Below are 23,717 nucleotides of genomic sequence, written 5' to 3'. Positions count from 1 at the left end.
TGGTATATATTTAAAGGTTCCCATTTGAACAGTTTGAATTATGTATGCATTAAATTATTATAATGTCCTTAAGCAGAATATATATGTTTAAAAAGATCAAACCATTTGACAATAAAAGAAATGCTTATGAAAACATCTAAACTAAACATTAGAAATAGCAAATAGAATTTTAAAAATCTGTACATTTTAAAAATAAGATGGTAATTAAAATATGAGGTACCCTAAGGAAATAGTAGGCATTTTCTTAGAGTATATAAAATGTAGAGATTTATATATAAAAATATTCATATAACAGTTGTGATAGCAAGAGAGTTAAAAAAACAGTCTAACCATAAGGAAATTATTAAATGTTATGATACATTTACAATTTGAGACATTTTGCAGTAATTAAGAATATTTGAGGATATGAGAAAAACATAACTATTAGGTGAAAGAAATAGGGGAAACACTGTCTTTATAATATGATTTTATAAAAAGAAAAAATATGTATATGTATATTATATAAAATAAGTGGCAAATGGTGGTCTTTAAGTGAAACTATTAATTTTTCAGTGAACAGTTTCTACCTTGTTCCAGTTTGCTATAATGAGCATAGATTTAGTATTAGAAGAAATAAACATTGCTTTCAAAAGATGTGGTTTCTTTTTTAAGAAATTATTTGCACTCTAATTTTAAAATTTGAGATATAAAGACCATATGGTTTTACGAAAACCATATGATGACAGTGATGCAGTTGTACCTTTTTACCCATGCAACTTTTTCTTTGTATTTATTTTTATGTCTTTATATTTATTATGTAACATATATATTAGTCCATTTTGTCTTCTGAGGTGATTGTATAATTTATAAGAATCTAGTACAGACAAGACCACATAAAATAAAAGATGCCCAGTTCTCTGTAGGCAGTTTAGGGCAATTGGGAAGACCAAAATCTTTAGAGTCACAACGATCCAGGTTCAAATTACGGCTTGGGCACTTGATATTGGTTCTCCACCTTTGGGCAAGTTATTTGTCCTCTTTGGGCTTATCTTCTCCCATGTAAAATGTGAATATTAACCAATTTACCAGATTATTTTAAAGATAAGTGATAATATATAAAAGTACTTGGTACATAACTAGTACTCAGTAAGTTGTAGCTCAAATTGATATTATTTTATTGCTTTTACATTCATGAAATTCTTAAACTTTTAATAGTGTAATTATTGCCAGAAGTTATAAAAAGACATTTTATAACTGTTTGGCTTTTAATTAAAAATTACTGGGTTACTGTTAATAGATTTTGAAAGGGCACTAAACTGAAAAATGGACAAACAAAAGAAGAAACAAAGGATTGGATTATAAATAACATTGCAGTTGAGATACGGATATGTCATATCACTAATATATTTTCTAAAATGTGAATTCAAAATAAAATGGGATGCAAAAAATTTGAGCTTTCATGCAATGTGTATGTATGATAAATTTTCATGTAGACCGTTACTTAGCTTCAAATCTTTTTCCTTTGTTTCTCCATTGGTTTTTCCATAACATGAATCTGTTATTCTAATGTGATTTTTATGAGAGTTTGAAAATCAGCTGTATCCCCTATCATGTTAAAATCTCTGATGGTTGACCCCTTTTCCTTTCTTTTCATTTTTTACATCACCATCATTATTGTCATTGTCACCATCATTGACACTGTTTATTAAGCACTTAAATGTTTCACAGGAACTATGCTTACTTCTTTACAAATCAAACAAGAAATATTTATTGAGGGCTTATTATGTTCTAGGCTCTGTTTTGGACACTGAATATACATCAGCAAATAAGACAGATTTGGGATTTCAGGCATTTTTTTTATTGCCTGTTACCACTTCTCAATCATAATACAGCATACATGTTGAAAGTAGTGGTTAAATGTGCAGACTTTGGATTCAGACCTTTGTTCTAATCTTTTTGCCATTTATCGGGTGTAATGACAGCTTCACTAAGCATTAGTTAAAATCTGCTATAGGTTGCTTCAATGCTTAAGTGACATAATGTTTATGAAGTGCTTAACCCATAGAAGAAACTCAATAAATAATTATGATGATAAGATGATGATGTTGTAACCATCTTGTTTTATCAAGACTTCATCTAATAGAGGACATACCCAAAGTGTTCCTAGTTGTTGTGTAGTTATGTAAATTACTATTCCATATTAATTATATAGATAAGTATGGGATAGTTATTTTTAATGGTTTTGTTAAACAAGGAATTGATTTGTATTTCTTTTGTTAAAATAGTTTACAGAGGATTTTTATTTATTATTTAATTGGATCCCCAGTTTTGAGTTTTCCTTAATTTTTAGATTTAACCTTATTTCAAAAGTGTGAAAATACTGAAAAAATTTTAAAACCTCTAGAAAAAAGTTAAAATGTATAACACATAGGTCTTATTTAGTCTTAGGAAAAGCTGAAATGACCACCTCACTCCCTATGCATTAATGATTTACCTCATTGTAGCTATTTAAGACTTTTTACTGAGTTTTAGCTCGTTAAATTATACACGTGGGTAATATTATTTGACATTTGTTATGTATGACCTTCAAATACTAGGGGATATTTTAGAGAAGCACAGAAGAAACGTTGCATTTTTGTTCTTTAGGTATGTATCTCTTCTCACCTAATAAAAAGTCATTAACACATAAGCATTTTAAAATTTGTTTTAGTTAAATTGAGTTTAACAATGAAAGATAGTGTGCTGTGGCCTGAATTGCATCCATTAATTTGCTCTTATATCAGTGATGATGTGTTTTTATGTCTTCTAATATTAGCTTGTCCAATTAAAACTTTCATTTTTCCTAAACAGTCCTGGTGGGCATTGTCTAGTGTTTTTTTGTCTCTTTTAATTTTTGTTATTCTATTGCTTTTATAGTATGCAGATGATTCTTACATTTCACTTAAAAGTATTTATTTAGATAGTGTTTTATATGCTATTTTGTGATATTTAAAATATTTATATATCTTTAAAAGCCTTATTTTTCTATTTCTTAAAAGCTCACTTTAGAACCTCTGCTTTATATGTTAGTTATTTTTCTTTCTTGCATGTCATCCATTAAAGATTAGCTGTGGAAGGTTGGAGCATGGAGAGATTATGAATGACAGAACAACTCCTGTAGAATAATAATCAGTTTTTGGTATTTAATGCTGTTTGACTTTTGCAGACACATTTCTTATTAACCTTTGGTACAAAGAGAAATCCAGGTTCCTGATATCTCATGGAGAAGATGAATTTGAGATCCTCTTCCAATTAAACTGAAATAAAGCCAATATTAGGTTTTAGCCAAAAGAACTCCTTAGTTCCTAAGTCTTGTGTTTATAAGTCTCTATCTATCTATCTATCTATCTATCTATCTATCTATCTTCTATCTAGTCTATCTTGCTGTATTTTAACATGTAATTCAATGGTTACATAATTTGCTTAGCTTATTGCACCAATGATACAAGCATTTAATTTGATTTTTCTCTTTAAACATAGATTTCTTTCTATATATGCAAATTTATACTGATATTTTAAATAAAAACTATATTGTCAATATCTTTTTATTACAGAGAATGTTTATTTGCTTTTGGTAGGGAGGAGAGGAGTTTAATTTTCATTGTCGAAAGGAGCAGTACATGGAATCCCTGAAACTTATGACAAGTTTTTCTATTCAGGTTAAATGTAAATGGTAAAAATATAGATTTGTAATCTACCATTATAGCAAGTATATTAAGACACCCCAATGGATTAAAATGGGGAAAAATGTATAATAGAAAATGTTTACATTATTCTCTTGTAAAAAGATTATCTGTTACTATGTATCATATTTCAGATGATGTTGAACATCTAATGATTAAGAGAAACAAACGTTAATTTTCTATACCAGAATAGAAAATGGCTAATTTTTATTTTTAGGAAATAATACACATTGGAATCTCATTTTTCTGTGTATATAATAGGCATCAATAAAATGTGATAGCTTTAACCTAATACTTGAATGCCTTAACCGTATTAAATTATAATACATTAAATTTGTATCTATTTTTATTTTTTTAATTTGAAAAGAAAAAGGGTTTCATGAATATGACCATTAATTTCAGATAAGAACATAAAAGCCCATCTCTGTAAAACACAGCAGGTAAACGTATTGATAAGTAGACTATTGATTATATTACTGTCTTTGGCTACAAAATTCTATGGATGTGAATCAGAATGAATTCTGGCAAGTGCTGGGTCAAATAATACTTGAGGAACGAATATAACCAATTTTGTATCCTTGCTTCCTAGAAAAGTTTTTTTTTTTTTTTTTCTTCTGGAAAGACAATAAAATTTGAGTAGATGGAGGATCTATTATACATAAGAATAGGCAACAACAACTGGAAATATTTTATTGGGTTTAACATACAGTGGACTTTAGAATAATATCAAGCATTTGGAAATATATGTAGTTAAGGCATTTAAAACATAAAAATAACAAAAATAAAACTTTTCAGAAGTTTATCTAAAGACTTTTTCACATGTCTAATGATCCTGAAGAGGAAATGAGATTAGAAAAAGTTTAGATAGGAGTTATATTTCAAAGAATTTTCATATTGATATCTATTATAATTTAATCTCTTTAGTAAATAAACAAAAATCTTTAAGTTATATTTCAAAAGGCATACAATTATCAATACTGATTTTAATGCTTCAGGGATAAACTTTTCTCTTTCACATTGAAAAGGTAGCTTCAATATCACATATAATAAATCTTTGAATGTAACATAGAGCATATTTTCAGAAAACTTTATATAGTCTTTGAGTTTTCTGTGGTAAATACATGTGTATAGTAATCGAGGGTTTTTTAAAAAAATGCTTTTGATTCATTGTCTTGCTACTGAAACATACTGTTTTGCATAATTTTCAAATTAATCTTGAACAATTTCTATACTGATACTGAGTTTATAAATTTACAACAACTTTACAGAGGAAAGTTTGACAACATATATTAGGAGTTTTGAAAGCTGACTTTTAATCTAGTCATCATACTTCTAGTAATTTTTTGAAGTAATTAGGTATGTATATACATAAAGATGTGTGTGCAAAAAGCAAATAGTCTGGTCTATGAAGGAAGTTCTGGAGTAAAAAGTTGCATTCAGCATTGTTTTGCCAAAAACAAAAACATTGAACTACTTAGAGTAGGTTTTAGTTAATTTTCTACTGGTGTGGGGTGTCTACCATCTATTTTTAAATTTCCAATAAATAGTTTATGCAAAGAAGGAAAAATTACAATTATTAAGGAAATGAAAATATATCGTGTTTGTAATTCTAGACTATATATGTGGTTGTTTCATAAATGCTAATTGTTCTAATATTTGCAAGGAATCAATTTGATATCATTATAATTCTCCTCCAAATGGATATGCCTTATGTAATACTGTTATGGTAGATATTCATAGAATCTGAGATTCTTTCATATGTAGTAAAGTCTGGTCTTTTTCAAAATTATCATCTATATTATATTTGTTGCTTAGAATTTTCCAACATTAATTATTATCCAGTTATTATTTGATATGTTTAAAATCCTAAAGATTTATTCTTCCTTCTTTTTAATTTAGCCTTTTATATTTACATAACTACCGTAAGATGTTAACAGATGGGTTTTTTTTTTTCTGTGAAATGTCTATCCTCCAAATTATGTTATTTAGAGAATCATGAGCGTTGTTTAAACTAGAATGTTATCCAAGGTACTATCTCACTTGTACTGTATTTTAAAAGCAGTTTGAAAAGTGTGGAATATGGATTTGTCAATAGACTTGGGTCTACTAAGAAAATATGTACTCTGCCTTGACTCAATAAACTCATACTTAGTATGGTTCAGCTTCTTCATATTTACTCTTGCCCATATTAGAAAACAATTAGCTTACTAAACAAATTTGAGTATTTGGTTGTGGGGGGTATGGGTGATCCTCTCTGAATCTTTCGCATTTGACTAAGAATTACAGGGTATTTGATAACCATGTTTAAAAATGGAGATATCCAAATATTATTGTAAACACCCAATGATTTGTTTTACCTACAATATAAGTATTTTACTTGGTTGGCTTACATAGTAGCTAATAATATTTGTTAATGTAATTTAACTGCTGTGAACCTTTACTGAACAAATATTGAAATTTATTCAAGTCAAAGAAAGAGAATCTCTAATGACTTTTGTTAAAGCTTCTATTTAATAGTTAAGGAGAAAAGTTTGTATGACATACGAGATGCAATTAACAGTAGATTTTACATTTAATAAAAAGAAAGAAGCATGCGTATTTGCTTTATTCATTCCATCATAATTTGCATTAGAGCTGTGGGTGTTTAATGAGCAAATTCCAACTAAAATGCTATATTGATTTTCTAGTGAACTTTGTAATAGTCATCTACCTTGGAAAAGCTCGGTGTTTACAATTAAATTTTCTTTACTAAAAATATTTGAGAGTTGCATATTGATCCTTCAAAAGTACTGAATTCCAGAATCAGGTTTTTTATAACCAACAGATTTCACATCTAACCTAATAGATGTTATACATCATTCATTAATATGTTAATTTTGGTTTTAGGGGTTTTCTTTGTTTTATTTTTAATTGACTAATAATCATATGTATTATTCCCTTAATTGATATATGATTTGCAGATTTATGAAGTGCAATGTGATGTTTCAGTACATGTATATACATTGTGAAATGATCAAATCAGTATGATTAACATATATTCACCTTCTCAAATACTTTCTTTCTTTGTGATGAGAACATTTAAAATCCATTCTTTTAGCTTTTTGAAATATACATTATTATTAATTATAAGTCACCTTGATGATATGTAATAGATCACCAGAACCTATTCCTCCTGTCTAACTTGAAAATTGTGTTTTTTGACCAATATTTCTCCTTTCCTCATCCACCCCCACCCCAGCTTCTGGTAGCTATTGTTCTACTGTCTACTTATGTGAGTTCCACTTTTTTAGATTCCATATATGTGAGACCATGACGTATTTGTCTCTCTGTGCTTGGCTTATTTCATTTAGCATAATGCCCTCTAGGTCTAGCTATGTTGTTGCAAATGACAGAATATCCCTTCTTTTTTCAGCTTTACCAGCTGAAAAAACTGAATCTTAGCTTTTTAAAAGCTCTTTTGTATACCATTGTACCATATTTTAAAAATTTATTCATTGATTGGCCCATTGGTTGGCCCATTACTCATAATATCTTGGCTATTGTGAGTAATGCTGCAATGAACATGGGAGTGTAGGCATCTCTTTAACATACTTATTTCAGCTTCTTTGGATATATACCTGGAAGTGGAACTGCTGGATCATATGGTAACTCTATTTTTAGTTTTTTGAGGAACCTCATACTGTTTTCCGAAATGGCTGTACTAACTTACAGTACAATCAACAGTGCATAACAGTTTGCATTTCTCCACAACCACACCAACACTTGTTATCTTTCATCTTTTTGATAATAGCCAATTTAACTGATTTGAGGAGATATCTCATTGTGATTTTAGTTTGCCTTTCTCTGGTGATGATTAGAGATGTTAAGCTTTCTTCATATAACTGTTAACTGTATATCTTTTTTTGAGAAATGTTTGTTAGGTTCTTTGCCCATTTTTATTTTATTTTATTTTATTTTGAGACTGAGTCTCGCTCTGTTGCCCAGGCTGGAGTGCAGTGGCACCATCTTGGCTCACTGCAACTTCTGCCTTCTGGGTTCAAATGATTCTCTTGCCTCAGCCTCCTGAGTAGCTGGGATTGCAGGTGCGCACCACCACACCTGGCTAATTTTTGTAAGTTTAGTAGAGAAGGGGTTTCACCATATTGGCCAGGCTAGTCTTGAACTCCTGGCCTCAAGTGATCTGCCCACCTCAGCCTCCCAAAGTGCTTTGCCCATTTTTAAATAGGATTATTTGTTTTCATGTTATTGAATAGTTTGAGTTCCTTGTATATTTTTGATATTATTTTTTTAATTACTGTGTGATTTGCAGATATTTTCTCCTACACCGTAGGTTGTCTCTTACTGTTGTTTCCTTAACTACAGAAGCTTTTTAGTTTGATGCAATCCTGTTAATCTTCTTTTACTTTCATTGCCTTTGCATTTATGGTCTTATTCAAGAAGTCTCTGTCTATACCACTGTTAAGGAAGCTTTCCCCCTGTGTTTTCTTCTAGTAGTTTTGCAGTTTCAGGTTTTGTGTTTATGTCTTCAGTGCGTTTTAAACTGTTTCTTGAATAAGGGATGAGATGATGCCTATTTTCATTTTGCATGTGGATATCCAATTCTCCCTGCACCATTTATTGAAGAGATTGTACTTTCTCCATTGTGTGTCCTTGGCACCTTTGTTGAAAATCAGTTGACCGTAAATGTGTGAGTTTATTTTTGGGTGCTCTATCCTGTTCCATTGGTCAGTGTGTCTGTTTTTATGACAATACCATGCTGGGTTTTTTGTTTGTTTGTTTGTTTGTTTGTTTTTGATACAGAGTCTTGCTCTGTCACCCAGGCTGGAGTACAGTGGCACAACCTCAGCCCACTGTAGCCTCCGCCTCCCAGGTTCAAGTGATTCTCCTGCCTCAGCTTCCTGAGTAGCTGGGATTTCCAGCATGGGCCACTATGCCTGGCTAATTTTTGTATTTTTAGTAGAGATGGGGCTTCACCATGTTAACCAGGCTGGTCTTGAACTCCTGACCTCAGGTGATCCACCCACCTCAGCCTCCCAAAGTTCTGGGATTACAGGCATGAGCCACCACACTCAGCCACTATACTGTTTTGATTACTCTGGCTTTGTGATATATTTTAAATGGTAGTTGCTTAAGATTGCTTTGGCTGTTTGGGGTCTTTTGTGATTCCATATGAATTAGGATTGTTTTTCCATTTCTGTGAATTACAGTAGAATTTTGATAGGGATTGCATTGAATCTTTAGAGTAATACCTTTATTTTGAAAAACATTCTTATCATTTATAAATTCTGCAACATATTTTATGTGTGTGTGCATGTGTGTTTTCTGGTATTTAAAATTTTAACCTTAGAATACTTAAATGGTAATATCCTTTAAATGCGTGTATACATCTTTGGATTTTAAGTCACATTAAAAAAAAATGTTTTCTGTTGATCACACAGAGCCAAAGAAATCCTCTGTATAAAGCACTTACCTTTAAACATAGAGATGATTAGACTTATTATTAAAGCCCTTGCCTTGATATGCTGGTCTTACCTCTTCCATAAGGTACTGTTGCATGTAAAGTGGTATACAATTTGCATTAAAAGTCACTATATAAAGATCTGGCCACAGTTTATAAAAATGAAAGAAAACCTCTTGGCATTTGAAGTTTAGTATTTTAACCTTTTAATATCTCAGAATATTTCAGAGTAATATGTTAATCTGTGCTTACATCACTATTTACCATCATTTTTGTTCATTCTATCTGGTCTACAAATTAGATATACTGTATTAGACTGATATGCTGCCTACTGCACTAAGGAGGCAACTTAGAAGTATATGATAAACTTTTTTGTTTTTTCAATTTCACTTTAGGTTCTGGGGTACATGTGCAGGTCATGCAGGGTTGTTGCATAGGTGCATACATAACCAGGTGGTTTGCTGCCTCTATTCCCCCTTTGACTATATCTGACATTTCTCCCCATTTTATCTCTCAAAACTTCTTAGAATACCAGAATTTTGTTTTTTTGAGACCATATCTTGCTCTGTCTCCCACACTGGAGTGCAGTGGCACGATCTCAGCTCATTGCAACCTCCTCCTTGGTTCAAGCAATTCCCCTGCCTCAGCCTCTTGAGTAGCTGAGATTATAGGCATGTGCTACCATGCCTGGCTAGTTTTTGTATTTTTAGTAGAGATGGGTTTTCATCATGTTGGCTAAGCTGGTCTAAAACTCCTAACCTCAAGTGATCCTGCCTGCCTTGACCTCCCAAAGTACTGGGATTACAGGTGTAAGCCACTGTACCCAGCCATTGTTTTTGATAAACTATTATTAATTTAATCATGGTATGCAGCATACAATATAAAATGGGTTCTGAATAATTTTTCTTTCAGTCCCTTATATAATTTTTGCCTGCCAATGAAAAAGCTAAAAATTGAAGAATTTTTTAGATTAGATTTTGAATATTACAAATTAATCAAAACTACATTATTAATATGTCTAGGAATTAAGTCACATTGTGAGTCTGTGGTTTGAGTATGGTTACTGTAGTGGTAGAGTAGAACTAACATTTGTTGATGATCCACTTTATTTTATTAATTTGGCCAAGAGCTTTCATATATTTTCTAATTTAATTTTTTATAACATCATGAATATTGGCATTTTATTAATTTTATATACCTGAACTTCAACTAAAATAATTTAAGAAATTAACAAAAGAAGGTTGCTAAACTTTAGTACCTTAGATCAGAATCAAAATTCATATTCTTCCATACACCATGTTGTTTTCCATACTATGCAAGATACATAATTTATACATGCCGGTAAATACTTTACCACTATGTTGCTTTCTCTAAGCTGTTATTATTGCTTTTCCTGGAAGGATATCCTATAGAATCAGAAGGGAAAAATAAAATTCATTTTTGTGTACTACAGCCGACAGAAGTTTCTTTCAAAACAGCATGAAGTGCCAACCATGGTGCCTCATGCTTGTAATCCCAGCACTTTGGAGGCCGAGGCAGGTGGAACACCTGAGGTTAGGAGTTCAAGACCAGCTTCACCAACATGGCAAAACCCCATCTCTACTAAAAATACAAAAAATTAACTGGACATGGTGGCAGATGCCTGTAATCCCAGCTACTTGGGAGACTGAGGCAGGAGAATTGCTTGAACTCAGGAGCCGGAAGTTGCAGTGAGCTGAGATTCCACCACTGCACTCCAGCCAGGGCAACAGAGTGAGACAAACAAACAAACAAACAAAACCACGGCATGAAGAATTGATACATTAGTCCCATCTTATCTGTGGCTGCTTCTTCCATGGTTTCAGTTACTTATGGTTGGAAAATACTAAGGGAACGATTTCAGAAATAAACAGTTCCTAAGTTTTAAATTGCATATTGTTTTGAATAGTGTTGTAATGAAATTTTATGCCATCTTGCCCAGGGTATGAACTGAACTGACTGGCTAGATAGATCCATGCTGAATATTCTACCACTAGTTTTCCACTACTTACAATTTAAATAATGCAATAATAATGATTTTTTAAAGAATTATTATTATGAGACAGGGTATTGCTCTGTCATCCACACTGAATCACAATAACAGCTTACTGCAGCCTCTACCTCCCAGACTCCAGCTGAGTTTCACCATGTTGGCCAGACTGGTCTAGAATTTCTGGGCTCAAGTGATCTGCCCATCTTGGCCTTCCAAAGTGCTGGGATTACAGGTGTGAGCCACTGCACCCAACTGGGGCTAATTTTTAATTTTTTTGTAGAGATGAAGTCTCACTATGTTGCTCAGCCTGGTCTCGAACTCCTGGGCTCAAGTGATTCACCTGCCTCGGCCTGCCAAAATGCTGGGGTTACAGGTATGAGCCACCATGCTGGCCCTAATAACTATCTTGATTAACTGTATATTAATCTGTAACAATCCTTGGGCAGAGATCCAATGCTTTACAAACTAAAAGAGCATTTTAAAATTTTTCTGAAGTTTTTTTTGTAGTTTGACAGTATAAATAAGGTATTTGAGGCCCTCTTTCTGTAACATTACAGTAATATTTTTTAAATTATGTAAGATTTCAAACATACAAGCAGTAAAATTATGCTTAAGAAATAATTTCAGATAACATTAAAGCTCCTGATACAGTGCTGCAGACATCTAGATGATGCCATTTGTATTAAAATCTATATCAACAGTGCCCTGTGCTCTGTGCAGATGTACACTACTATAACAGCAGAGCTCTGTCCTGTTTTATTCTTCTTTTACCCATTTTCTTTTCTCTCCTTCTAGCTTCCCACTGAGGTAATTACCATTCTGAATTTGGTGTTTATCCTTTCCATGCTCACTGTATTATTTGTATTAATTGTGTCTATTCATAAATAGCGGGTAGAGTTGTTTTACTTTGCAACTTGCTATTTTTGCCAACAGTTTGTATTTGAGATTTGTCCATCTGTCCATAGTCAAGTCATTTTAAATGCTGGGTAATATTTCATTCTAAATGTAATTTATTTCTGTTAATGTTGATGGACATTTGGGTTATGTCTAAGCTTTTGCTATTATAAGCAATGCTGCAATATTTTATACATGTTTACATTTACATATATGCATGAATTTATCTAGGCTACATACCAAAGAGGGAATTTGCTAGGCTAGGCCTGTCTTCAACTTCAATAAACTGCCAAATTGCTCTTCAGATGGTTGTAGAAATGTATCTGCCTACCTGGAACATGTATGAGAGTTTTCTTTATTTCACAGGCTTATAACATTTGCTATTATTAGATCTTTAAATTTTTGCTCTTTTTAGTGGTTCGAGATGATATCCCAGTTTTGCAGTACCTATTATTAAAAATAATATTTCTGAATGGATTAATTGATACTAATTCAGTTGAATGAGCAGTCCTTGAAATAACAGTTGCTTATGGCTTTTACTTTTGTTAAAGGTATATATTTCTCCCTTATTTTCTATGATTGATTGTGTGTCATATATTTTGGTAGCTCTGGTTGAAGAAGTGTATTTTGCACAGAAGGAACGTGATGAAGCTGTTATGTCTAGACTGCAATTAGCCATTGAGGACAGAGATGAAGCAATTGCGCGAGCCAAGCATATGGAAATGTCTCTAAAAGTGTATGTACTGTACACATTTAAAACTCTCTATGATATTAGGAACATTTATAAAAGGCGTGCTTTATCTGGTAGTTACATATTCAAAAATGTGACTAGGAAATTGCATATCTCCATTCTTTTTCTAAAACCTTTAGCATGCTAGTTTGCCTGTCGGGAACAGCAATCAATTTAGAAAAAGAAAGAAAAGAAATGCACATCACTCTCAACAAAATTACTTTCTTTATTTCTTCGTAGTTTGTTGTTCCTTCCTACGTGACTCCTTTTCTTATTATCTCCTCCTCTTTATCACTTTTTAAATTTATTTCAGTTATCTGAATCTTTCACTGCTCTTTGTTTAATATCGCTGTTTCTGTTTTTTACTACTTTTTACTTGCAGTTTTTTTAGCTTTGGTTTTTAAACTTTAGTGATACTTGGAGTACGGTGGAGCCTAAGAATACACATTTTTTTACAAGAAACCCAGGTGATTCTGATAGGTAAATGATGGACTGCACTTAATGAAACAATGCCCTAGACATATGTACTGCTCAAATTTTAATGTGCAATCCGATCACTTGGGGATCTTGTCAGAATGCAGATTCTGGTTCATTAGGTTTGGGCTGGGACCAGAGATTCTGTCCTTATAACAATCTCCAAGATGTTACTCATGATGCTAGTCTAAGGAATAGGCTTTGGGTGGAAAGACCCTAGAACATCTAGAAATATGTTACCTGCACAGATAGATAGAATGCAGTAATCTAATATTTAATGATGATCAATCAGCATACTTATGGCATGTTTACTTTGTCCAGTGTTGTACTAGGCTCTTTGGAGGAACAGAGTAAAGTACTAATTAAAACATGGTTTACCGGGGAGACAAAAAGCCATAAATAATAATATGTGTTCAAGTTGTGATTAGGTAATATTTGTTTTTGGTCTAGATTAATGACTTTTTTTTTGAAGATTGATAGGCTCATTATACGGCATCAAACTCACTGGAAAAACACAGAAACAAAAATTTCACCTAAATTCTACAATGCCTATTCCAGAATAACCATCTTTATCTATAGGGAAACATTATTTCAAACATTTTCTCTTATATACTTAAAAACCATTACCTAGAAGGATAGATGGCTTGCCATTGATTAGAGGTAGTCAAAGAATTAATTGATTAAAAATCAAGTAATTCTCTACATGTTGTATTTGAGAGGCAGTGTAGTGTAGAGGTTAAGAGCACAGATTCTGGATCCAGTCTATTCTTGAATATCGGGTTTGATGCCTCCTTGCTGTATAGTCATGGACAAATTATCCGAAGTCTACACGGCTCAGTTTTTTGACCTACAAAATGTATATAATAGTGCAGTTAATGAGGACCTATACAGGTTGTCATGAGGACTAAATTACCTATTGACTATGTATGTATATATATGTATATATGTAAAATATATATAAAATTAAAAGATGTATATGTACGTGTTGTTGGTTTGTTCAGAGACAGTCTTGCTATATCACACAGGCTGGAATGCAGTGGTGTGATCAGAGCTCATTGCAGACTTGAACTGGACTCAAGTGATCTTCCTACCTCAGCCTCCCAAGGAGTTATGGCTACAGGGACTGTAGAAACATGCCACCATGCTCGGCTAATTTTTAAAGTTTTTTGTAGAGATTGGGTCTCACTGTGTTGCTCAGACTGGGGTCAAACTGTAGGCCTCAAGTGATTCTTTTACCTTGGCCTCCCAAAGCCCTGAGATTACAGGCATGAGCCATTGCACCCAGCCAAATCACTAAATATTGAAAATATGTGGCTCATAGTGAGTACTATGTAAGTGTTAACTTCAATTTAAGAGTAATAGTCAATTGAAGTGAAACTGAAGAAAATTTTGAACTTCATGCAGTATTTTCTCTCTATAGCTATATTAATTTTCTAAACACCCTTTTAAAATTAAGCAATGAGACTGAAAAAAATTAAGGTGTTGGAGTCAGCAACATTTTTTTTTCTTTTATTTAATATATATTTATTTTTAAAAATTGAACAGAACCACATTTTGCCATGTTGCCCAGGCTGTTCTCCAACTCCTGGACTCAAGCAATTTGCCCGCCCCAGCCTCCTAAAGTGTTAGGACTACAGGCATGAACCACTAGGCCTGGTCAAAATTTTCTCATTATTTTTTCAGTTAACGATACCATGTAACTCTCAGGTATGGATTGACCTTAAAAGAAGAAGTTAAAGTAAAATTAATATAAGTAGAGAGTTTACTGGGGCCAAGTTTGAGGATTGCAGCCTGGGAGCGTAGATTCACATTGCTCTGAAATACACTTCTATTAGCAGGAGTTATAAATGGACTTTTGTTTATTTTTTCTTTTTTTAAGTTTTAAAGTTCTTTTTTTTTTTTTTAAATAGAGATGGAATCTTGCTGTGTTGCCCCAGCTGGTCCCAAACTCCTAAATGCCAGCAATTTGCCCACCTTAACCTTCCAAAATGTTGGAATTACAGGTGTTAGGTGTGACACCTGGCCAGGAGTGAATTTTTAAATGCAAAAAAAGAGAGATAGGCAATGAGCTGAAACAAAGTTTGTTTTAGGAACTATAATTTTATAATTAGTGATTGGCTATAAGCTATAGGGTGTGAGTCATAGTGTCTGGTATAACATTATTAGGTTAATTTATAGCTACTTGTGGCAATAGCAGGCAGTTTCAATAGACGAATACAAACCGGATATGATGGCTCACACTTGTAGTCCCAGCACTTTGGGAGACCAAGGTAGGAGGTTTGCTTGAGTCCAGGAGTTCAAGACAATTGTGAGACATAGTGGGACCCCATTTCTACAAAACAATATATATATTTAAAAAAGTTAGCCTCGTCGTGTGATAAACTCCTGTAGTCTCCGCTACTTTACAGGCTAAGGTGGGAGGATCACTTGAGCCCTAGAGATAGAGGCTGCAGTGAACCTATGATTGATCATGCCTTTGCACTCCAGCCTGGGTGACAGAGCAAGATCCTCTCTCAAGTAAAAAAAAAAAATGTGAATACTAACTCATAGGGCGGCAAACAGGACATGATTGCAGTCTTCATTTTCATTCTTTATGGGCCTGATAATTAAAAGGGCTTGCATTCCTCAGATTAAGGTTCTTTTCTCATATAAAAGAAAGAAATAAGCACATTAAAACTCCGCTTTTTTCATTATGAATTTCACGTTAAAAAATCTGTAAAAGTTGTATTCATTTCTATAGCCATATTAGTTTTTCTAGCTAAAGTGTGCCCTGTTGTTTAATCTTAACTTTAAAAGGATTGAATAATCATTGCTGGAACTTTCATCATAGATGGCATTTTTATCCCTGAGTTTTTTATTGTGGGGAATCCTTGGGTGCGTCAGTGGAAACAAAAACACAAACTCAAAGGGCTTTTTTCTTTTCTTGCTCAACACAACAATCAAAATGGAAGCCTCTTTTGACCAAATGTGTAGTTATTTCCCTCACACATCAAACAAGTAATCAGTTCTGCAGTGGACACCAGCTGGGTATCCTCCAATTAAATTCATATGCTACTGGAGAAAGCCTCAGATCCCATAGGTTGAGGGCTCAGTCTCACAATACTGGCCCTGCTTCAGACAAAAATCTTAAGTCCAGGCCTCTGTAACTTCTGACTAACCAGCTTCAAGTTAGGGTTCATATAGTCCCCTTTTTGGGTCCTATTGATTTGTTAGTGCAGCTCACAGAACTCAGGGAAACTTACTTACATTTACTAGTTTATTATAAAGGTTATAACAAAGGATACAGATGAAGAGATGCATAGGTGAAGGTATAGGGGAGAGATGCAGAGCTTCCATGCCCTGCTTGGGTACACCACCCTCCAGGAACCTCCCCATGTTCAGCTTTCAGGATGCTTTAGGTACCCTGTTCTTTTGGGTGTTTTATGGAGGCTTCATTACATAGGCATGATTGATTAAACCATTGGCCATTGGTGATCAACTTAACTGTTAGGCCCCTCTGCAGAGGTTGGGGGTTGAAACTCAAAGTTACCACCTTTTAATCATGCAGCCTTCCTCATGACCAGCCTCCATCCAGAAGCTGTCTAAGGGCTGCCAGCTATCAGTTCATGATTAGCATAAAAAAAGACATCACTTTGGAGATTCCATGTATGTGAGGAAAGGGGTGGGGGAGTGGAATGATGACCAAATGTATATTTCACAATATCACAGTAGGTAACTGAATTTCACTTTCAAAGGAGGAGCACATAAATACCTTATTCTCTTATTTAACATGCCTCAGATTGGCTGTGTGTTATCATTGTATTCAAATTTTTAAGAATGTAATTCTTGAGTCAAGTATCTCTTTATTCTAAATATTATAAAAATGTTACTCTCTTGTCTTCTGACATTGTTTGCCTGAAAAAATGTCGAGATCAATCAGATTCCCCATCCCCTTGTGTGTGGGGGGGGGGGGTTGGTTTGTTTGTTTTTTGAGATACAGTCTGGCTGTCTCACCCAAGCTGAAGTGCAGTGACATGATCTCAGCTTACTGCAACCTCTGCCTCCCTGGTTCAAGCTATTCTCCCACCTCAGTATCCCGAGTAACTGGGACTACAGGTTGAGTGCCACCACGCCTGACTAATTTCTGTATTTTTAGTAGAGGCGGGGTTTTACCATGTTGGCCAGGCTGTTCTGGAACTCCTGACCTCAAGTGATCCACCCGCTTCAGCCTCCCAAAGTGCTGGGATTACAGGGATGAGCCACCGTGCCTGACTCTGTGTGTATATGTTTTTGTCTGTCTTTTTTTTTTTTGTCAGATAGCTGAGGATTCATCCTTTATTCATGAAGTAGGGCTGAATCAGGGCAATTGTGTCCATCATTTTTTAATAAGGTTTTGGGGTACACAGCATGCCTTTTAAAGGACTATTTCATTCTTCCTTTATTTAATGGAAATTTTACATTTTTCAAAAAAATTTAACTTTTAAGTTTGGAGGTACATTTGTAGGTTTATTATATAAGTAAACTCATGGGATTTTTTGGTGTAGATTATTTCATCACCCAGGTATTAAGCCTAGTATCTGTTAGTTATTTTTCCTTACCCTCTACCTCTTCCCACCCTCACTTTCCAATAGGCCCCAATGTCTGTCATTCCACTGTATTTGTCCATGTGTGCTTATAATTTAGCTCCCTCTTATAAGCAATAATGTGGTATTTGGTTTTCTGTTCTGGCATTAGTTTGCTAAGGATAATGGCCTCCAGCTCTATCCATGTCCCTGTGAAGGACATGATCTTGTGCTTTTTTATGGTTGCGTACTATTATTTCACGGAAATTTTACTTTCTAAGGAAGTTTTTTTGAAGAGATAGGGTCTTGCTATGTTGCCCAAGCTGGTCTCAAACTCCTGGCTTCAAGCAGTCCTCCCTTCTTGGCCTCCCAAGGTGCTAGGATTATAGCTGTGAGCCACCACAACTGTCTCATGAAAATTTTAGGTCTGCAAATGTTTTGTTTTTTAGGTTTTCTACTTTAGAGACTCCAGCTATACTTATATGGAACATTTTTGTCCTTATGTGTTATCTGTTCAATAATTATTAATATTTTAATCTGCTTTTACATTCACTGTGATAACTACAAACATTTCCTTTATGTTGGTAATCCCAATTGTCGTTGTTCTTTTCCATGGTCTTTCTCGTTAATGTATGTAATTTTTATTTATTTGTTTATTTTTTATTCTCAGCTTATTTCCTTAAGTTTTATATTTCTTTTTTCACTTTATTGTTTTAGCCCCTTCTCTTTTATTTTATTGAAACTTTTTTCTTTTTTTTTTTACTTTTTAATAAAATACCAACCATGGGTAGGAAAATTTTCTTTCTTTTGTGTCTTATTTCATTCATGCTGCTACAGTAATAGAATACCTGAGACTAGGTAATTTATAATGAACAGAAATTTATTGGGTCACTGTTCTGGAGGATTTCTTGCTGAGTCATCACATGGTAGAAAGCCGAAGGCTAAAAAGAGGCAAAAAGGAGCTAAACTTGCCTTTCTATAATGACATTAATTCAACCCGTAAGAGAGGAGCCTAGTGGCCTAATCACCTCTTAGAGGTCTTACTTCTTAATGCCGTTACAATGACCATTAAATTTTAGCATGAGTTTTGGAGAGGACAGGCATTCAAATCATAGCACCTTGGTTTATGTCTTCCTATTATTATTATTATGAACTAGTTTCTTTTGCATATGTTTTGTGTTGTATTTGTGGTATATTCATAGTTACCATATCATTTCTTTGCATCTTGCTCATGCTTAAAATGGGCAATTCTGTCAAAAACTTTTAGCAGAGCAGAATGGTACAGATGAATTTTCCTTAATAAACATTTTTGTTTTGAGATGAAGTCTTGCCTTTGTCGCCCAGGCTGGAGTGCAATGGTGCGATGTCCGCTCACTATAACCCCCGCCTCCCGGGTTCAAGCTATTCTCCTGCCTCAGCCCCCTGAGTAGCTGGGATTAAAGGCATGTGCTATCATGCCTGACTAATTTTTGTACTTTTAGTAGAGATGGGGTTTTGCCATGTTGGCCAGGATGGTCTCAAACTCCTGACCTCTGGTGATCCGCCTGCCTCTGCCTCCCATAATGCTGGGATTACATTCATGAGCCACTGTGCCCGGCCTAATAAACATTTTGTTTTGAAGCCTGTTTGCCTTCTTTGAGCTGCCATTTCTTGGCAAGGCATTGCTCTTGGTACCTTTCTAAATAACCCTAGGGCAATGGGTTGGGAATGGAGTTTGATAAGACCTCTCTGGGACTGTATGCTTCTTTTGCTGGAGGTTCTGTCCTCTGCTTATGGGATTTTGTTTGGTGCCACACATTAAGGGTTCATGCTATCTGGTCCCTGTATACGTATCCTAATTTCATGGAGATATTCCTTTTGAGCTTTTATTTTTTTCACTATTGTAGTAAAACATGACTTGCAACCTTTGCCTCCTAGGTTCAGGCTCTTCTGCCTCAGCCTCCTGAGTAGCTGGAACTAGAGTTGCATGCCACCACACCTGGCTACCAAAGTATATTTTTAAAACGTATATATTTTTAAATTTACCTTAAGCAATACACTGTTGTAAAATTAAAAAAAAATACTATTCACAATAGCCAAGACATGGAGTCACCCCAAATTCCCATCAACAGTAGACGGGATAAAGAAAATGTTGCACATAGACACCATGGAATACCATGCAGCCATAAGAAGGAACATAAGAAAGATCATGTCCTTTGTGGAAACATGGATGGGTCTGGAAGCCATTATCCTCAGCAAACTAAAGCAGGAACATAAAACCCAACACCACGTGATCTCACTTATAAGTAAAAGCTGAATGATGAGAACACATGGACACATGAGGGGAACAACACACACTGGGACCTGTTGGGGGTCTGTAGGTGGGTGAACATTAGGAAGAACAGCTAATGGGTGCTGGGCTTAATACCTGGGTGATGGGTTGATCTGTGCAGCAAACCACCATAGCACACATTTACCCATGTAACAAACCTGTACATCCTGCGCATGTATCCCAGAGCTTCCAAGTTGATTTTAAAAAGTAAAATAATATAAATACACACACAAAAAAACATAGCAAGCCTTGATTCTTGTTCCCTCTATACAGATTCTTAGATAATACAGGCTTTTCTTCATGAAAGGTTTTTGTTACTTTTCTCTGGGCTGTCTACTCAACTAATTCTCAGATTATTTCTAAGCTGTATGGTGTAAGTGAAAAATTCTGTTTTGTTGGCTCACTGTCTTCCCAACACCTGTTTTGTAGGTAATCTAGCCAAAATCATCATCTCTCCACCCTGCACCCCCTCCCTATTTTAAAAAATTACTACATGACATCGTACTTTTTTTGCTATTTGGTTAATTTGTATATTCTGTTCATGTAGCTATATGATGGGGTAAGATTTGGGTAGATTTGGGTGTTCAGATTTCCCTATTCCATCTTTACTTGGAATTCTATTTTTTATAAGATTTTTAGAAAATTATAGCTTAGTTTTATATTTCCAGAACAGTTACAAAGATCATATAGAGAGTTGCTGCATAACCCTCACCCATTTTCCCTTATTGTTAACATCTTACATTACTATGGTACTTTTGTCACAGGGGAGAATTCAGTATTGTTACATGGCTATTAATTAAACTCTATACTTTCCTTGGATTTCACTGCTTTTTCTCGAATGTCCTTTTTATGCTCTAGGATTGTATCCAGGATTCCATATTGTATTTAGTTTGTATATCTCCCTAGCCTGCCCTGGGCTGTGACATTTTCTCTAACTTTTCTTGTGTTTTAAGACCTTTGATAGTTTTGAGGCATATTGATCAAGGTATTTTATACAGAGTGTTTCCCAATTTGGGTTTTTCTTGTGGTTGGTTATGCTAGTGTTATGAGTTTTTAGGGTGAAGACTACAGAAGTGAGTACCATTTTCTTCACATCATTTCAAGGTTATATTCTACTAACATGATTTACTACCAGTAATATTAACCTTGATCATCTGGCCAAGGTATGGTTTGCCAAGTTTCTCCACTGTAAAATTACTTACCTCTATTCCTTTGTTTATACTCTACTCTTTGGAAGCAAATCACTAAGTACAGTCCATACTAAAGAATGAGAATGGGAGGTTGTTAAATTCTACCTCCTGCAAGGGAGAATATTTACCTAAATTATATGTAATTCTTCAATACAGGAGATTTGTCTCTTTTCCCGTTTTTTTTTTTTTTTATTCAGCCATTTGTTTCAGTATGGACTCATAGATGTTCATTTAATACTTTGAATTATAATCGAATACTATGTTATTTATGTTGTTGCTTGAAATGTTCTACCTTTGTGAATTGGAAACGCTTTCAGGTTAGCTCCTATATCTCTTTGACATGTCCCCATTCTTTTACGTTATTTATTTGTTTTTGTTTTGAGATGGGGTCTTGCTCTGTTGTCCAAGCTGGAGTGCAGTGGCATGGTCACAGCTCACTGCAGGCTTGACCTCTTGGGCTCAAGCAATTCTCCCATCTCAGCCTCTCCAGTAACTGGGACCACAGGCACTCATTTGGCTAATGCCTGGCTAATTTTTAGAAATATTTTTAGAGACAGAGTCTCACTATATTGCCCAGGCCAGCCTCAAGCTCCAGAGCTCAAATGATACTCCTGCCTCAGCCTTCCAAATTGCTGGAATTACAGGCATGAGCCACTACACCTGGGCTCTTCTGATTTTTGAACATTTTCTTTTTGGCATGACAAAATACTCCAGTGTCACCTTATGTAGGGCTGTATAGAGCTGTGCCCCTCCAGTAGATTCAGTCATTTCTCCAAAGAATTCTAGTTCCTTTTATTGGAAAATAGTATTAGAAACCAAGATGTGGGTGTGGGATGTGCCCTTTGTTGTGGGAGTATGACTACTCCTAGACATTTTCTGCAGACACAGTAGGAAATACACATATATGCTAACTGATGTATACACACATATCGCTTATTTATTCATCTGTCTATTTGTATCTATATCAAGCTAAACATGAGTTCACACTGATGTTCTTAATTCGAATCTATTACCAGATGGTTCATTCAAGGTTTCCCTTCTTGCTTATCTGTAAATTATTCCATCCAGTGGTGACAAACCTGGCCTCAAGCAGCCAGCATCTATTTACTTATTTGTTGAAACCTAGTATACGTTTTAACTCTTTGTGAATCATTAACCTGTACCTCCATGAGAAATAACTTTACCAATGAGAATATACTATGTATGGTTCTTTTAGTCCTTAGTCTTACAGTTTCAAGACACCATTTTCCAAAATTATTTAACTTTTCTTCTTCCTCTGCCCCACTTCTTTGAGGTTAGGCCATATCTTTTAATGTAATTAGACTTATTTATTATAGTAGACTTATTTATTTATTTAATGTAATTAGACTTACTTATTCTAGCCTAGTGTTCTTTGATCTCCTAGCTGGTTTCTTTGTGTGCATACATTAAGGTTCACTGTGTGCTGTAAATATCTGTGGGCTTTGGCAAATGCTTAGTGTCATGTATCCAAATTAGTTCTGCTACTTTAAAAATCTCCACTGCTTCTTCTACTCAAATCTTCTTCCCTCCCCAACTCTGTGGCAACTATTGACCTGCTTTCTTCCCCTAATAGTTTTTCCGTTTTTAGAATGTCATATGAATAGAATCATAAAATATGTAGTCATTTCAAACTGGCTTCTTTTATTTAGCAAAATGCATTCACATTAATGAATTTATATTATGTTCTTTCTTCGTGTTGAATAGTATCCCATTGTATGGAAGTACCACAGTTTGTTGATTGATTTCTTTGTATAAGGGATATCTTGGTTACTTCCATTTTTGGTGATTTTGAATAAAGTTGCTCTAAGTATTCACATACAAGTTTTTGTCTGGACATACCTTTTCAAATCAGTTGTGTAAACCCAGTAGCACTACTGCTGAATCATAAATTAAATCTATGTTAATTTTACATGAAACTGCCAAATTCTTTTCCAGAGTGGCTATACTAGCAACAAATCAGAGATCCTGTTGCTGTGTTTCCTTCCAAGCATTTGGAACTGTTGTTTTTGTTTTGTTTTGTTTCTTGTTTTGGATGTTAGCCATTCTAACAGGTATGTAGTAGTATTTTAATATTTTTATTTTTTATTTGCATTTCCCTGATGCTCAATTTCCCTGATATTGAGCATCTTTTTAAATGTTTATTTTTCATCTGCATATCTTCTTTGGTCAAATGTTCAGATATTTTATACAGTTTTTCAAATTAGATTATTTTTCCCCCTTATTGTTTAAAAGAGTTGTTTATATTCTGGATATAAGTCCTTTATCAGGTATGTGGTTTGCAAATATTTTCTAGTCTATGTCTTATTTTTCTGAGTCTCTTAGTGTGTTTGGCAGAATACAAGTTTTAAATTTTGATAACATTTTTTTAAAATTCTTTTTTTTTCTT

The 23,717-nt window shown here is 34.2% G+C and overlaps 1 protein-coding gene across 6 annotated transcripts in view; it reads left to right on the top strand.

The window, feature by feature from the left end:
- Positions 1 to 23,717, top strand: part of MIPOL1 (mirror-image polydactyly 1) — a 370,191-nt gene that overhangs the window by 89,976 nt on the left and 256,498 nt on the right. For all 6 annotated transcript variants that reach the window (XM_032242673.1, XM_032242671.1, XM_032242674.1 and 3 more), the window contains exon 7: positions 12,671 to 12,800. In XM_032242673.1, coding sequence (XP_032098564.1) covers positions 12,671 to 12,800 — 130 coding nt within the window. The remainder of the gene's footprint in view (positions 1 to 12,670; positions 12,801 to 23,717) is intronic.

This window comes from Sapajus apella, unplaced genomic scaffold, assembly GCF_009761245.1.
Source record: "Sapajus apella isolate SASKATOON/1434 unplaced genomic scaffold, GSC_monkey_1.0 scaffold50, whole genome shotgun sequence".
In the NCBI taxonomy this organism is placed as follows: domain Eukaryota; kingdom Metazoa; phylum Chordata; class Mammalia; order Primates; family Cebidae; genus Sapajus; species Sapajus apella.
This window is presented reverse-complemented; position numbering and strand designations above follow the sequence as displayed.